The sequence below is a fragment of the Conger conger genome, chromosome 9 (genome assembly GCF_963514075.1).
Source record: "Conger conger chromosome 9, fConCon1.1, whole genome shotgun sequence".
Taxonomy (NCBI): domain Eukaryota; kingdom Metazoa; phylum Chordata; class Actinopteri; order Anguilliformes; family Congridae; genus Conger; species Conger conger.
Genome location: NC_083768.1, coordinates 51478663 through 51496038, shown reverse-complemented (window position 1 = coordinate 51496038; position 17376 = coordinate 51478663). Strand labels below are relative to the sequence as shown.

The 17376-nt window shown below is 43.0% G+C and overlaps 1 protein-coding gene across 1 annotated transcript in view; it reads left to right on the top strand.

The window, feature by feature from the left end:
• The window catches only part of LOC133137702 (CMP-N-acetylneuraminate-beta-galactosamide-alpha-2,3-sialyltransferase 1-like), a 28735-nt gene extending 13574 nt beyond the window's left edge, over positions 1-15161 (top strand). Inside the window, exons 3-6 of the mRNA XM_061256035.1 lie at positions 4312-4491; positions 4888-4933; positions 5071-5190; positions 14988-15161. Of these exons, the coding sequence (XP_061112019.1) occupies positions 4312-4491; positions 4888-4933; positions 5071-5190; positions 14988-15161 (520 nt within the window). The remainder of the gene's footprint in view (positions 1-4311; positions 4492-4887; positions 4934-5070; positions 5191-14987) is intronic.
• Positions 15162-17376: the final 2215 nt, after the last annotated feature.

Here is a 17376-nt window from a genome sequence, read left to right as displayed (position 1 = left end):
GCATGTGTGCCAAAAGGTGGGGGCTAACAATGTATGCTCCGGGAGGGGGAAGTCAGCAAGCTGACCAGCGCATTAGACCAAATGTTAATTATTACTGGCTTACAGCATGTTGCAAACAATAGCCTGGGATTTAGTGCTTGCAGAGGAAAATTTGGGATCATACATTTTCTTGATCAGCTGTGCAGTCACTAGATTGGAAACCATGCACCACTGAGTGATACGCAAAAAGTCCTTCACTTGCATAAACTTTGTCAGATTGTGCATTTTTTTCTCACCAAAAACGTGGGGTAGCACACTTACTCTTCTCAGCTTCCTTATGTTTCTTGGTGTGGATATGCTGGGTGATATCATTCCAGCCTCTGTGTGGAAAAATGAGCCCCACAAGTAACACAGATTGTTTTGCTTGAGTCAGAAACCAATAGATCCCTCTTGAGGAATCTAAATTCCCTTTTTAGGTCTTTGTTGGAGCTACAAGCTCGCTTTTGTGACATTTATTAAAATTTGTAGTTATTTGGCTAGCCTGTAGCCATCCCTTGGACTACAGTACCAACCAGTATTTTTTTTTCGGATGCTGCTCCACGTGAGCCGGCCAAACTTGGCTTTTGGCAGGACCAAGAATCGAATCCCGGTCCCCGGTGTGCAACTGCAGCAAACTGCAGCAAACTGCAAAAGGCAAAAAGTCTGCTGCGTCTTAGCCTGTTGTGCCACCGCAGCTCTTTGTGTAACATTTCAATCAGCAGTGCATGCTGCGCAGGTGGGCTTGGGGGTGCAGGGATAGGATCGATTTTTGTATGATAAGATGTGATTGGTGCTGATAAGATGTCCACATACGACCAGAAGACAGTCTGGTCACTCTACTCTAGGGAAGAAAAGTGGAAAGGATGAACTATTTTGGTTTCACCGTGTAGAACACAGGGACACATGGCTACACAGGTGTTTGTTATTGCTGAGGTGTGTTTAATTGCCCTGTAGCTCTCCAGGACCAGGGTTGGAGACCACTGGTGTAGAGCAATCCCTGCCGTGGTACACCAACATAATACCAATACTTGTTTCAATCTCAGAAAAAGAATAACATGAAGTGACTGGATAAGTAACACATGCATCGGAGCTGGTGAGATTTATTCATTTTAAATTAATTAAAATGATGATAATACACATTGCTGCTTTGTCCAAAATCACATTCTCACCAGCTCTGATGCATGATACTCATCCAGACACTTCATGTTAGTCTTCTTAATACAGAGAACACAAACTCGACATAAGGAAACACACTCAAAATTACAACATAAGAAAAATGATCTTCATTGAAATTCAATCTTTTAAAACAATAGAGGGGTCAGACACAGCGATGTCACAATGTGACATGAGAAGAATGTTTAGGCTACATGTAACATTTTAAAGAGCTTTTGGAAACTATATGAATGAATTATTGTCTTGAGTACTTGCATCAACGTGTCCACGCAAAATGTCTAAATGCTATATGAATCATGTACCAGCACCTACACAGTGGGTACAATATTATTATGTAAATACACATTCTTTCAAACCATCTGTTACAATGTTATGTTAGCTAACTAACTAGATAAGTTAGCGATTTGGTTATATAGATTTAGCTAATTTAGCTAGTAGTGCACAAGGGGGCCATATTATATTAGAAGAAACACAGCATTCAAGTAACTTATTTCTTGTTGAGACTAATGTTCGTTAGCCAGCTAGCTAGCTAGTCACTAGTCTTCAATTTAGTCAGCTAACTTTAGCTAACATCAGCTAGCTAACTAGTTTGATATTGTTTAATGATGACAATTAAATGATATTTCATCTGTAACGTTACCATTCAACATATTCAATATTTCAACCTGTCGCACTGACAAGAGCAAAATAAAGTTTAGACTTACAAACCGCACCATTTACATTTGCAAGCTGTCACAGTCTTGGTCATTCTGGCCTTTTACTGCACATTTGGCAGTCTTGCAAGCGGAAAAGATGGTGTCTTTGTAAAAACAGATTGAGTAACAAAACAGCCAATAACATGCAAATGCACATTTGGAAGGCAGTAAAACGGGATAGAAGGTGTCTTGGTAAAAACGGTATCTTGGTAACATTATTGCAGACTGACTATTTGCAGGGTGGCACTAGGGTGGCCAATCAGATTTTAGGGGTGGCACTGGCCACCCCAGCCACCCCTTTAGAACTGCTCCTGATGAGCTGGCTGGTGCCTTGCATGGCAGCCAATTGCTGTTGGTGTGTGAGTGTTTGTATGAATGGGTGAAGCATCAATTGTACAGCACTTTGGATAGAAGCGCTATATTCATGCCAACCAGACCCATTAAATTATTATTGCTGTTTATCAACATGAGGACTGAAGTTATGCCAATGAAAGTCAAATAAGCCATTATGGGACTAAGAAACAAGAATAAAATTACAGGCATTAAACCTTAGGCTTACATACAGTGGTGTTTGCATGTTTGTCACACTTAAATGTTTCAGATCATCAAACAAATTTAAATATTAGTCAAAGACAACACAAGTAAACACAAAATGCAGTTTTTAAATGAAGGTTTTTATTATTAAGGGAGAAAAAAATCCAAACCTACATGGCCCTGTGTGAACAAGTGATTGCCCCCCCCCCTGTTAAAACATAACTTAACTGTGGTTTATCAAACCTGAGTTCAATTTCTCTAGCCACACCCAGGCCTGATTACTGCCACACCTGTTCTCAATCAAGAAATCACTTAAATAGGACCTGCCTGACAAAGTGAAGTAGACCAAATGATCCTCAAAAGCTAGACATCATGCCGAGAGCTAAAGAAATTCAGGAACAAATGAGAAAGAAAGTAATTGAGATCTATCAGTCTGGAAAAGGTTATAAAGCCATTTCTAAAGCTTTGGGACTCCAGCGAACCACAGTGAGAGCCATTATCCACAAATGGCAAAAACATGGAACAGTGGTGAACCTTCCCAGGAGTGGCCGACCGACCAAAATTACCCCAAGAGCGCAGCGACGACTCATCCAAGAGGTCACAAAAGACCCAACAACAACATCCAAAGAACTGCAGGCCTCACTTGCCTCAGTTAAGGTCAGTGTTCATGACTCCACCATAAGAAAAAGACTGGGCAAAAATGGCCTGCATGGCAGAGTTCCAAGACGAAAACCACTGCTGAGCAAAAAGAACATTAAGGCTTGTGTCAATTTTGCCAGAAAACATCTTGATGTTCCCCAAGACTTTTGGGAAAATACTCTGTGGTCTGACGAAACAAAAGTTGAGACTCATTGCAAGTTATCGCAAACGCTTGATTGCAGTTGTTGCTGCTAAGGGTGGCCCAACCAGTTATTAGGTTTAGGGGGCAATCACTTTTTCACACAGGGCCATGTAGGTTTGGATTTTTTTTCTCCCTAATAATAAAAGCCTTCATTTAAAAACTGCATTTTGTGTTTACTTCTGTTGTCTTTGACTAATATTTAAATTAGTTTGATCTGAAACATTTAAGTGTGACAATCATGCAAAAAAATAAGAAATCAGGAAGGGGGCAAACACTTTTTCACACCACTGTAAATCAACTGTTTGGAACATAATTACAAAGAAAGAGAGCACTGGTGATCTTACGAATTGTAAAGGGACTGGCAGGCCAAGGAAGACCTCCACAGCTGATGATAGAAGAATTACCTCCATAATACAGGAAAAATCCCTGAACACCTTTCAAACAGAGCAGAACACTCTTCAGGAGTCAGGTGTGGATTTGTCAATGACCACTGTCCACTGAAGACTTCATGAACAGAAATAAAGATGATACACTGCAAGATTCAAACCACTGGTTAGCCTCAAAAAGAGGCTGCCAAGAAGAGTTTGCCAAGAAGTATTTAAACTAGCCAGAGAGCATCACCAGAGAAGACACCCAGCAACTGGTGATGTCCATGGATAGCAGACTTCAAGCATGCATGCAAGTGATATGCAACAAAATACTAAACATGACCACATTAATTTAGATAACATTGCTGTGTCCCAAACATTATGGTTTATTGCCCTGAAATGGGACTATGTATAAACGCTGCTGTGTTTTTACATGCTGAAACCAAAATGTATAACAATGTATCTGACAATGTGCATTTTAACCTCGTGATTTCTTTATTACAAATCTCATATTGTGGAGTACAGAGGCAAATAAATGGCTGGGTCATTGTCCCAAACATCATGGAGAGCACAAGGGTATATGGTTCAAATAAATGCAGCTGTCATTATTGCATTATCTAAAATATATTTCAGTACTATATAGCAATCAGTTCCCTAAAAGCAATATACTTTGTCTCTGCAGAATGAACAAAGCTCCCACTTCAGGCTATGAAGTGGATGTAGGGAGAAGAACCACCCATCGTGTCATGTACCCAGAAAGTGCAACAAACCTGCAAAACGACACTCACCTGGTGCTGATACCCTTCAAGATTTTGGATCTACAGTGGATCAGTAGTGCTTTAAGCACAGGCTCTATTAAATAGTAGGTGCCCATGGGCAACATTGGGGATACATTTGTGTTTGACCATTGATGTAATAAACTGAATCCAGTGCAGAGCAACAGTAACCCTTGTCAATAGCAGCTATGGTCCTCACTCACCCAGAAACATTGTGCTTTGTCCAATATTTGTTTTCTGGTGAAAAAGAAGCATCAGTTGTCATCATTATGCTGTGCAGTTAATGTTAAGGTTAGGGTTTAAATTTGTCAGCAAAGTTATGGACAAAGAAAGAGAAAATAGCCACCTTTATTTGCTCTTGGTTCAGTCCTGTCGTGGATGCTATAATGTTCCTGCCCTGGGTTCTTTGGCTCTTTGATCTTGTGGATAGTTATTGGACTGTGCCACCCAGCAGGTTAATGACTTGTCTCTGTTTTCAACAGCACCCATATGCCTGTGATGGCCAAGATAAAAGCAAACAAGAATAAGGTGTGAGAGTCACAATTTTTTCACAAGATGTTTTTAAGTGTGTATGCCTAAATGCCCAAGTGAGTGAATGTTCAATTTTTACATGTAGTATGTTCTTGCTCTCATTCAGTGACTTTTATGACTTTGTTTTGACACAGGTGTTAATTTACAGCCCCACTTTCTTCAAGTATGTCTTTGATACCTGGCTTGAACGCCATGGGAAGTATCCTTCCACGGGTTTCTTAACCTTGATGTTTTCCATTCATATATGCGATGAGGTAAGCACATATTTCAGTATATTTGAGATTCTTAGTTTCCTTAGCTGTTGCAGGTTGCAGTGGACATTTGAGCTGGCAGATACTGCCATCTAGTGTTGTCCTGATAAGTTTTTACATGCATGATAATGAGCCACTGCTTTCCAAATTCAAATCTTGTTAATGTTTTGTTAGGACCACAGATGTGGTGTTTGCATGGTGCTTTGAATGCTATCCCTTGGGTCCTAGTTTATTTGTCTGTTATAGATACAGTATTGAGCAAATGACAAGCAATGATGGGCATCTCTATTGTTGGGGAATTTCTTTTCCTCATCCGCGTGTTCGTTTAGGTGAGGATGAAGACAGGACACTTGAGACCAAATTCAATGATAAACTATTTAATGAGACAACTTAGTAAGCAAGGAATACAGATAACAACTGAGAGCAGACTCTCAACCAATTTGCTCAGCTGACATCCAGGAGCGCGCACACTTCTTCCAACTTCAAACCACTCTTTATTCCCTCATGAGCCTATGCTGATTGGTCAGCGTCTGTGATGGACTGACTACATCTGCTTCTCCTCCAATCAGAAGGCATCCTTATCCTTAATTCCAAGAAGTCACAGTATTTTCTTGTGACTTCAAGACAGTTATTTTCGACTGTTAAGAGCGATCTGGGTGACCTAAGTCACCTGCCTAGAAGTTCCTGTTTCCCCTAAAAGTTACTATTTTAAAGGTTGCGATTAACACTATCTGGTTGAAACTTTCTGCATGCAGCATTTGTGCAGTTGCAAGCACTTTTGATTAATAGGTCTATGCAAGTTCAGGCCTGGGTCAAGACATTTTAAAATAATTCCACACTATGCATCTGCATGTGTCCGATTTTTCTTTTAATTTGTTTTTACAAAAACAATTAAATCAAGCTCCATTTCCACTCTCATGCATATGAACAGTGGGCTCAAGAATGAAATTACATTACATTTTATTTAGCAGATGCATTCTGCTAAATGTAACTACCATACAGAGACATCTACAACTTCAGGAACTACCAAGTACCAAGATAAATACAAATTAAAAAGTCATAGATTAAGGTACAAAATACAAGGGGCTAGTGATAGACACAGCTGAAACAAGTGACAATATACAGTTTTGGTTAAAAGTTTACATTTGTAAAACATTCCTGCTAAATCCTCTCCGTCAATCGACCTCTCTCTGACTGTTGAGGACTTTGTAGTTTCCTCCTCCCGTACTGCAAATAATCTTGGGGTGACTCTTGATAACTGCCTCACCCTGGCTCCACAAGTATCCAGAACCTACAGGTTCTTTCTGTATAATATACGCCGTATCCGTCATCTCCTGATGGGGAAAGCCACCCAGCTCCTAGTCCAGGCGCTCGTCATTTCCCGCCTGGATTACTGCAACTCCCTCCTAGCCGGTCTCCCAGCGTGTGCCATCAAGCCCCTCCAGCTGGTCCAGAATGCTGCAGCCCGCCTGATCACCAGTCAGCCCAGGTTGGCTCATGTCACCCCGCTTCTCATTGGCCTCCACTGGCTTCCTATTGCCGCACGCATCCGATTCAAGGCCCTAGTGTTGGCATTTCAGGCTGCTAAGGGGACTCGCCTTATGGTTCCCTCTCTACGTGCACCTGGCGGTCGAGCTGCACATTCACGCCTGTTTTCCGTTCTGGTTCCTCAGTGGTGGAATGACTTGCCTACCACTGTCAGGACAGCAGAATCCCTCCCCCTATTTCGACGCAGACTCAAAACACACCTTTTCAAACTCTACCTTAGTCCTCCCTCCTGAGTTCCCCTGCCCCCCCCCCCTTCTGATATCCCTATCCTCCTTGTCTAACCCAAAAGAAATAAAAAAAATAAAAAATAATTGCACTTATGATGACGACTATATGTTTAGAACAGCATTCCATGTGTATTTTCCTAGTTATGGATGTGATGCTTTGACTTGTGGAAGAACCTATGCACTTGTAAATCGCTTTGGATTAAAACCGTCTGCCAAATGACAAAAATGTAAAATGTAAATGTAAAGAACATGTATATTATGGCAGTCTTGAGTTTCCAATAATTTCAACAACTCTTATTTTTCTGTTATGGAATGGTTGGAACACATACGTCTTTGTCACACAATACAGTAATGCATTTCGCTTCTTTTATGAACTTATTGTAGGTCTTCTTGAAGTATGACAGAATTTGCTGGGTCAAAAATATACATACAGCAACTAGAATTATCAATGCTGGTGATGTAGAAAGTTCGATAAAATTTTCTTTGTGGCATGGCCTCTTAACTTCTTGTGAGTGATTATTATTGACTACAGCTGGTGACTTCGCTGAGCCCATTTAAATAGGGCTTGTTTGATACACTCATTAGACTCAGCCACACATGCAACAATGGGAAAGTCTAAGGAACTCAGCATGGATGTGAAAAAGCGGATCATTGATTTGAAGTCCGGAAAGTCACTTGGAGCCATTTCAAAGCAGCTACAGGTCCCAAGATCAACTGTGCAAACAATTGCTTGTATGTATAAAGTGCATGGCATAGTTGTGTCACTGCCACGATCAGGTAGAAAATGCAAGCTATCACCTGCTGCTGAGAGGCAAATTGGTCGGGATGGTCAAGAGTCGACCAAGAACCACCAAAAACCAGGTCTGTGATGAATTAGAAGCTGATGGAACACAGGTGTCAGTGTCCACAGTCAAGCGTGTTATACATTGCCATGGGCTGAGAGGCTGCTGTGCAAAAAGGATGCCCTTGCACCACCTTAAGACTCAACTGAAGTTTGCTGCTGATCACGTGGACAATGAAAAGGCCTTCTGGAGGAATGTTATGTGGCCAGAGGAAACAAAAAATGAGCTATTTGGCTACAATGACCAGAAATATGTTTGGAGACAAGGTGAGGCCCCAAGAACACCATACCTACCATCAAGCATGGTGGTGGTAGTATTATGCTCTGGGTCTGTTTTACTGCCAGTGGAACTGGTGCTTTACAGAAAGTAAATGGAATAATTAAGTAGGAGGATTACCTCCAAATTCTTCAGGAAAACCTAAAATCATCAGCCAGAATGTTGGCTCATGGACGCAGTTGGGTGTTCCAACAGGACAATGACCCCAAACACACATGTGGCAAGGGAATGGCTTAATCAGGCTAGAATTAAGGTTTTACAATGTCCCAATGTCCTGACTTAAAACCCATCGAGAACATGTGGACTGTGCTGAAGAAAAAAAGTCAGTATCAGAAAGCCAACAAATTTAGTTGAACTGCACCAATTTTGTCAAGAGGAGTGGTCAAAGATTCAACTAGATGCCTGCCAGAAGCTTGTGGATGGCTACCAAATGCACCCAATTTAGGTAAACATGGCCAAGGGACATTTAATCAAATATTAGCATTGCTGTATGTATATTTTTGGCACAGCAGATTTGGTCACATTTTCAGAAGACAGATAAGAATTTCATAAAATAACCAATTCATGAATGTTTTTTGTGACGAAGAAGTATGTGGTCCAATCATTCCATCACAGAAAAATAAGAGTTGTAGAGAGTATTGGAAACTCAAGACTGCCATGACATAGATGTTCTTTACAAGTGTAGGTCAACATTTGACCACAACTATATTAGGGGAGTCCCGCAAAGGTGTCAACTTACAGCGTGAAGAGATGAGTCTTCTCTGACTGCGGTGGAAAATTGGCAGCAAACGAGCAGTTCTTATGGGATTGGAGAGGTTTTTCAACCCCTGGGGAGCTAGGGTGGAGAAACTGCAGTCAGACCAAGCAAGTGCCATTCACACAATTGGCAGGATGAGCAAGGTGGCCTGTGGCAGCAGAACAGAGTGGTCGGGCTGGTGCATAGGGTTGAATTATGTCCTGTTGGTAGGGAGGGGCCATCTTGTTCTTCTGAAGGTTGAAGAGGAGACAGGCCGCAATGTTATGGATGCGCTGTAGCAGCTGGATGGTGATAATGTATAAATGTGAAAATGTATATTCCTGGAATCTTGACAATGTTTTACTGACCATGTACCAGGGTGGTGTCACAAATTGAACTATGCACAAAAAAAATACTGGAAACAAAAAAATTATAGCTTGACATGGGCTTTATTTTCCAACTTGTAAAGCAGTGTTATTAATGATTCAATGGAGCCAATCAACGTCTCACATTTTTCTTTACAAGTCTTGTTGCATGATGAAGTGCGATCCAATAAGTTTGGAGGCATTTGGTTTTATCTGAGTAGATAAAATACCTGAATGATTGACGAAGACAAGTGGACATTTCACCCTTCAAAGGCAGTTACTGTACTTTGCCTTAGTATGATCATTGTAGGGTAATACTAAGGCAAAAGACAGTATCTTGTGTCTGTTCCTGGTTGTATGCACATGGTCGAGTTCTCATTGCTGTTACTTGTCAAAAACACTTGCTATGCAATGCGATCTTGTAATAATATTGATTGAAAAATGTAATAATGCATCCATCCATCCATCCATTATCACCCGCTTATCCGGAGTCGGGTCGCGGTGGCAGTAAGCTAAGCTGGGTATTCCAGGCGTCCCTCTCCCCAGCAACGCATTCCAGCTCCTCCTGGGGGATCCCGAGGCGTTCCCAGGCCAGGAGAGATATATAATCTCTCCAGCGGGTTCTGGGTGTGCCTCGGGGTCTCCACCCAGTTGGACGAGCCCGGAAAACCTCCAAAGGGAGGCACCCGGGAGGCATCCTGATCAGATGCCCAAACCACCTCAATTGGCTCCTTTCGACGCGAAGGAGCAGCGGCTCTACTCCAAGCTCCTCACCCTATCTCTAAGGCTGAGCCCAGCCACCCAACGGAGGAAGCTCATTTTGGCCACTTGTATATGCGATCTCGTTCTTTCGGTCACTACCCAAAGCTTGTGATCATAGGTGAGGGTTGGGACGTAGATCGACCGGTAAATCGAGAGCTTCGTCTTCCGGCTCAGCTCCCTCTTCACCACAACGGTCCGGTGCAACGCCCACATTACTGCTGACGCTGCACCGATCCGCCTGCCGATCTCATGCTCCCTTCTACCCTCCCTTCTACCCATGCTCCCTTCTACCCAACTCCTTCACTTGGGGCAATGACTCGTTCCCAACCCAGAGGGAGCAATCCACCGTTTTCCGGCAGAGGACCATGGCCTCGGACTTGGAGGTGCTGACTCTCATCCCGGCCGCTTCACACTCGGCTGCAAACCGCTCCAGTGCATGCTGAAGGTCACGGTCCGATGAAGCCAGCAGAACCACGTCATCCGCAAAAAGCTGAGGCGCAATTCTGAGGTCACCAAACCGGACACTCTCCTCACCTCGGCTACGCCTTGAGATCCTGTCCATGAATATCACAAACAGGACCGGTGACAAGGGGCAACCTTAGCGGAGTCCAACACCCACTGGAAACGTGCTTGACTTTGTGCCGAGGATGACACAGCTCTCACTTTAGTTATACAGGGACCAGATGGCTCTTAACAACGGCCCCGGTACCCCATACTCCTGCAGTACCCCCCACAGGGTTCCCTGGGGGACACGGTCAAAAGCCTTCTCCAAGTCCACAAAGCACATGTGGACTGGATGGGCGAACTCCCATGACCCCGCCAGCAACCCACCAAGGTAAAGAGCTGGTCCACTGTTCCACGACCAGGACAGAAGCCACATCGCTCCTCCTGAATCCGAGGTTCGACCATCGGTCGAAGCCTCCTTTCCAGCACCCTAGAGTAAGCTTTCCCGGGGAGGCTGAGGAGTGTGATACCCCGATAATTGGAGCACACACTCCTGACCCCCTGAAAATGGGGACCACCACCCTGGTCTGCCACTCTGCAGGTACTGTCCCCTACCTCCACGCGACACTGAAGAGGCATGTCAGCCAAGATAGCCCAACAATGTCCAGAGCCTTCAGCATCTCAGGGCGAATCTCATCCACACCCGGCGACTTGCCGCTGAGGAGCTTTTTGACTACCTCAGCAACTTCCGCCAGGGATATAGGTGCAGATTGCCCTGAGTCTTCGGGCTCTGCCTCTTCCACAGAGGATTAAATGATGTGTGAGCAGTAAACTGTGGAGTAGTAAAATACTTTCTCGTTCTTGTGCTGTGTGTGTCTGTGTGTGGGTGGGCGGCGCTTAGGCGTTGCGGGTTTAAGCTTTCATCGTGACCAGGTGTGTGCTGATTCAACAACACATTATCAGATGAAATTTCAGAATAAAAACAAAGCCATGCCACATAGCTAACTAGTTACTTATTTCAGATGTTTTAAGGGAACAGGTAATGTTTTGTCTATATTGCGATGCTAGTTAACGTTAGCTAGCTAGCTAATAGCACCACTGGTGTTGCATGCTAACTACCTAACGTTAGGTTAGGTAGTTAGCATTAACGTTAGCCCGCTTGCTAAATGGCGGGCTTGTTGGCTATTTATAAAATCTTATAAAATGGTAGCAATCTAATTAGTTCTTACCTGTGTCTGGGTGATGTCTTTTCAGGGCAAGTTTGACCATCATTCCCTGGGAATACTCTACCATTGTGATACTTTACAAAGATATGTGTGTGTTGGCTTCTGTGACAAGTTGGGTTCAGTGACAGTGACAGTTTAGTGACAGATAGAACAAGATACAATACTAAGGTAAAACACAGTAAGCGGTACATAACACGGGGAAACTAAGATAAAATACTGCAGTGGATATTAAATAGTTTCCATGGACCACTGGCAGAAAAATATCTCAAATATCAATGACCAACCAACATATTATGAGGTGCTTCTCCGTATATCTTACCATTTTGCGGCCAAGCATGCTGATGGTGTGTATGACCAAAACTTACAATTTTGGTCCCGTCTGATCTCTTCTCTTCCAGTCATAATTACAATGATGGCTGGCAAACGCCATATGCTTGGTTTTGTTTAAGGTGCTCGGGCTGTCTTTGTGCCACTCTTCCAAAGAGTTTGTTGGTATGGAGGAGCCATTTTATGTTTCTTTCTGAGACTTCCTGGCAAGTTTGCAACCATTCAATATGTTTAAATGTTTTGTATTATTGTCCTTAGAGTGTTAAGTGGTATGTTTAACCATTTCTGTATTTTTTTTGTACCCATTACTAGACTTGTCCATTACTGTCTGTTTCTTCTGAAAGGACAGTTCTTTGGCTTTTTATTTTGTTAGGGGTGCCAATAATTTGGAAACTTTTGGTTTTGAGAAAAAAATGTGATACCTTATAAACAACATTGGAAATGTATTGAAATAAAAGTATATTGTTTTCTCATACGTTACATTTACATTTACATTTTTGTCATTTGGCAGACGCTTTTAATCCAAAGCGACTTACAAGTGCATAGGTTCTACCACAAGTCAAAGCATCACATCCAGAACTAGGAAAATACACATGGAATGCTGTTCTAAACATATAGTCATAATAGTGCAAATTTATTATTATTTATTTATTTATTTATTTTTTGGGGGGGGGGTTAGACAAGGATAGGGATATCAGAAAGGAGGGGTGGGGGAAATCAGGAGGGAGGACTAAGGTAGAGTTTGAAAAGGTGGGTTTTGAGTCTGCGTCGAAATAGGGGGAGGGATTCTGCTGTCCTGACAGTGGTAGGTGAGTCATTCCACCACTGAGGAACCAGAACGGAAAACAGGCGTGAACGTGCAGCTCGACCGCCAGGTGCACGTAGAGAGGGAACCATAAGGCGACCAGAGCTGGCAGACCGGAGTGGTCTAGCTGGGGAGTAGGGAGTGATCAAGGATTGTATGTAAGGTGGGACAGTCCCCTTAGCAGCCTGAAATGCCAACACTAGGGCCTTGAATCAGATGCGTGCGGCAATAGGAAGCCAGTGGAGGCCAATGAGAAGCGGGGTGACATGAGCCGACCTGGGCTGACTGGTGATCAGGCGGGCTGCAGCATTCTGGACCAGCTGGAGGGGCTTGATGGCACACGCTGGGAGACCGGCTAGGAGGGAGTTGCAGTAATCCAGGCGGGAAATGACGAGCGCCTGGACTAGGAGCTGGGTGGCTTTCTCTGTCAGGAGATGACGGATACAGCGTATATTATACAGAAAGAACCTGCAGGTTCTGGCAGTGGAGGATACTTGTGGAGCCAGGGTGAGGCAGTTATCAAGAGTCACCCCAAGATTCTTTGCCGTACGGGAGGAGGAAACTACAAAGTCCTCAACAGTCAGTGAGAGGTCGATTGACGGAGAGGACTTAGCAGGGATGTAGAGAAGCTCAGTTTTTGCAAGGTTGAGCTTCAGGTGGTGGGAAGTCATCCACGCAGAGATATCAGCCAAGCAGGCAGAGATCTGTGTGGTGACTTGGGTGTCGGGGGGGAAGGAAATAAAGAGTTGGGTGTCATCTGCCAGCTCAAACTAGCTGCCAGCTGTGGTATGCTAGTTTGAAAGTTGATTGTACTCTTCAAGGGTTCTGAATTTCTGTATGTTTACACTAGGAGTCGGAACAGTACTGTCCTCTTAGGTCCACTTTTGCACTTGTTCTTGTGTTTGATTTGCACTTTGTTGTACGTCGCTCTGGATAAGAGCGTCTGCTAAATGCCACGTAATGTAATGTAATGTAATGTCATCAGTGTAAGAATGATAAGAAAAGCCATGGGAAGAGATAACAGAACCAAGAAACATGGTGTATAGCGAGAAGAGGAGAGGCCCAAGAACTGAGCCCTGTGGGACTCCAGTTTGTAGGGGGTGAGGGTCAGAGACTGAAGTCACCTGGTAGGAGCGACCAGAGAGGTAGGAGGAAAACCAAGCGAGGGCAGACCCTGTGACACCCAGGTGAGGACAGAGGAGAGGGATTTGGCTTTAGCAGAGTGGAGTGCCTCAGTGACCACGAGCAGGGCGGTCTCAGTGGAGTGGCCACTCTTGAAGCCAGACTGGTTAGGGTCATGGAGATTGTTCTGGAGAAGATAAGTGGACAGTTGGGAGCAGACCGCCCATTCCAGAGTTTTAGCGAGAAAGGGAAGAAGAGAGACAGGCCGGTAGTTGTTCAGGGCAGAGGGGTAAAGAGTAGGTTTTTTGAGGAGGGGAGTGACTCTGGCCCTCTTCAGGGAAGAGGGCATGGTGCCAGAAGAGAGGGAGGTGTTGATTAGAGAGGAGAGAAAAGGGAGAATGTCATTGGATATAGATTGTAGGAGAGGGGATGGGGTCAAGAGGACAGGTGGTCGGGCGGTGGGATGTAAGGAGTTTCAATGTGTTGGCGTCAGAGAGGGGAGAAAGGAGGCTAGGGAGTTGGGGAAGGTAGGAGGGTCAGCAGGGGGAGAGGGTTGTGATGGCATCAACCTTCTTTCAAAGAAGGAGACAAAGTCATCAGGTGTGAGTGATGAGGGGGGTGGGGGGGGAGGGGGGCCTAGAAGAGAGGAGAAGGTTGAAAACAGTTTGCGGGGATTAGAGGTGGCCGCGTTAATTTTCAAGTGAAAGAAGGAAGATTTAGCTAGAGAGACAGAGGAATGGAAAGATGATAAGAGGGCATGGAAGGAAGCCATCACTGGGGAGACAGGACCTTTTCCATTTTCTCTCCGCTGCCCGCAGTTCGGTTTGGACAGCTCGTAGAGCATCAGAAAGCCAAGGGCTGGGGGGGGAGGCCCGAGCTAGTTTGGTGGTGAGGGGACACAGAGAGTCAAAGGAAGATGAGAGGGAGGACATGAGAGTTGTTAGATCATTATCTGTGTTGTTTATTATACGCAGGCTTTTTTCTTCATTTTGGAGGCCGCTATTTACGTAAAAATAATAGTATTATAAACTTACAACCAACCAAGGGTGTCATTTGTAGGTTACAGGAATTTTATTTTGGAAATCTATTTAGTTGACCATCTACTTCCTCTCGGCCCCAGGTGAATGTTTATGGATTTGGTGCGGACAAGAGAGGAAACTGGCAGCACTACTGGGAGAATACCCTCTTAATACCAGGCTTCCACCACACCGGGCAGCATGCCGGAGACTATGAGTACATCGTCACCATGCTACTGGCCTGCAAAAAGAAAATCAAGATGTTCAAAGGGAGATAATGGCTCAGCACCTGGAAACAGCAGTTGGCCTGTAAAATGAACACGACCTCTGAATGTTGGTATGGAACGTTAGCTACCTCTGAATGTCCTTAACATACTTTTGACAAGGAAATACCAAAGGGCTTGGTCAACTTGCCCCTAAAAATAATTTTGGGACTTGGAAGAACCAATGACAAATGTAAGACCGTATAACATTTTGTCAAAAACCTTTAAACCAAAAATGTCAAATCAAAAAAGGTTTATTTCCAAAATAAAATGTAATGCTATGTTTTTAAGTGAAATTAAATGACAGATCTCAGACATCCCCTTGAAACATAAGGACTGTCTGTAGTTACGCATATTGAGTTTGTGTATGTGTATACCTGGAATCTTGACAATATTTCAAATGTAGCTGATCTGTGTACTGTATGTCACTGTAGATCAAGGTCTTTAATTTGTCACATCAACTGACCATGTACCAGGGTGGTGTCACAAATGAAACTCACAGGAATGTATGTAACAAGACTATCGGTGGATTTCCCCTTGTTTGAGCATCACAAAGCCACCTGTGCCAGATAGCTTAGACAAGTTATCAGTCTGAATGTGGCTGTTCTTGCTGTGTGGGTTACGGGTATGACGTGACATTAATGGGGACATTTTGGCAGAACTGAGTGGTACAGTACAAAATGTATGCATTTCATTTCCATGCGAGTGTGAGTGCTCATTGTTTTACTCCTCGATATAGGTATGTTACTTATGACGGATGGCAATGTTTTTATTTTCTACACCATTGTCCTCAATTAATTGTTTTGTAGCTACATGTTGTAAGTGAAAAGGAAATCAAGGATAAATAAATCTAATTTGTCCTATCAATATCTTGTTTAATGTTCCAAATGTATTTTATTTTAAATTAATATATAATTGTTGCCTGTATGGTTTGAGTAAACATGGTGAATGTTATGAATTACCATTTGGTGCATTTCCTGCATTGTATCATTTAAAGCAGCTTCAAAGGACATTTAGGTAAATGCAAGAGGGTGTACATTAACCCAGCTATGCACAGCAATATGCAGGATTGTAAATTATATTTTTTTAAATCTGAATTTGCATGCGCCAGTTCCATGAAATGGTGTTTACTGCCCATATGGCTCACATGATTACAGTCACTGTCAAATCTGCCTCTACTGTTGTGAACACAGCCTGGAAATAAACCAGTAATGGATGTCTTTGTGTGTGAGGAATGAAGCCCAATGCATACGCTCCTGTCTGCCCTCATCTTCAGAAAGGATGTGGCTGTGATGTCTCTGTAGGTGAAGTGCCTTATCAATGAAATTCTTCATGTGTAATGTATGAGGATTGGGGTTATGTGCCTTTTAAACTTTTCTAAATAGATTCTTTTTACACAATTCTAAATTGATTTTATTATTATTATTAATTTATTTGACCAGAATACTGTACCATCACTGGTACATAATTCAGAAGGGAATACATTTTGCATACATTTTTTGATTAATTTGCTGTGTCATAATGTGTCATATTGCTTGTGACCTTTGAGCAAAACTATGATTAGACAATAATACAATACAATAATATATATATATTTTTATTTCACTTACTCTTAGCTAGCTACACAGGGATAAAAAGAGGAGTCAACTAAATGTGATGAGTCAACTAAAACTGTACTATGTATATTGAAAGTCAGCAAAGACGAGAGTTTAAAATCTCCAAAAACACCTCTACAAAGTCAGAGTAAGACCAAGTTGGATATTATTATATAGGATAGGAATGTATGGGGGCTGGTTGTGTGTTTCTTCACAATTTAAGAAAACCTTACTGTACAATTGCTCTTCTGACTCTGTACTCCATCACATTGGGTTTGAAATAAAATAATGATTACGATGTTAAAGTGTAGACTGTAGCCTTTTAATTTGAGTTGTAACGCCACACTTTGTGTGTTGGCGTCTGTGGCACGGCAAGAATTTCAAGGCAGGAGAGAACATACCACAAATCAGGCCATATTTTATTACAACGTACAAGGGGTTTTTAACACAAAACATTCAATACTTTAAAGTTAAACGTTCAGAGATGCTGTTCTGCCCGCTAAACTGCTGCTCTCTGGATGTTTTTTGTTGTTCCCCATTCTGACATTTGGTCTGAAAAACAGCTGAACCTCTTGACCAGGTCAACATGCTTTTATGCATTTAGTTGCTGCCACATGATTCACTGATTAAATATT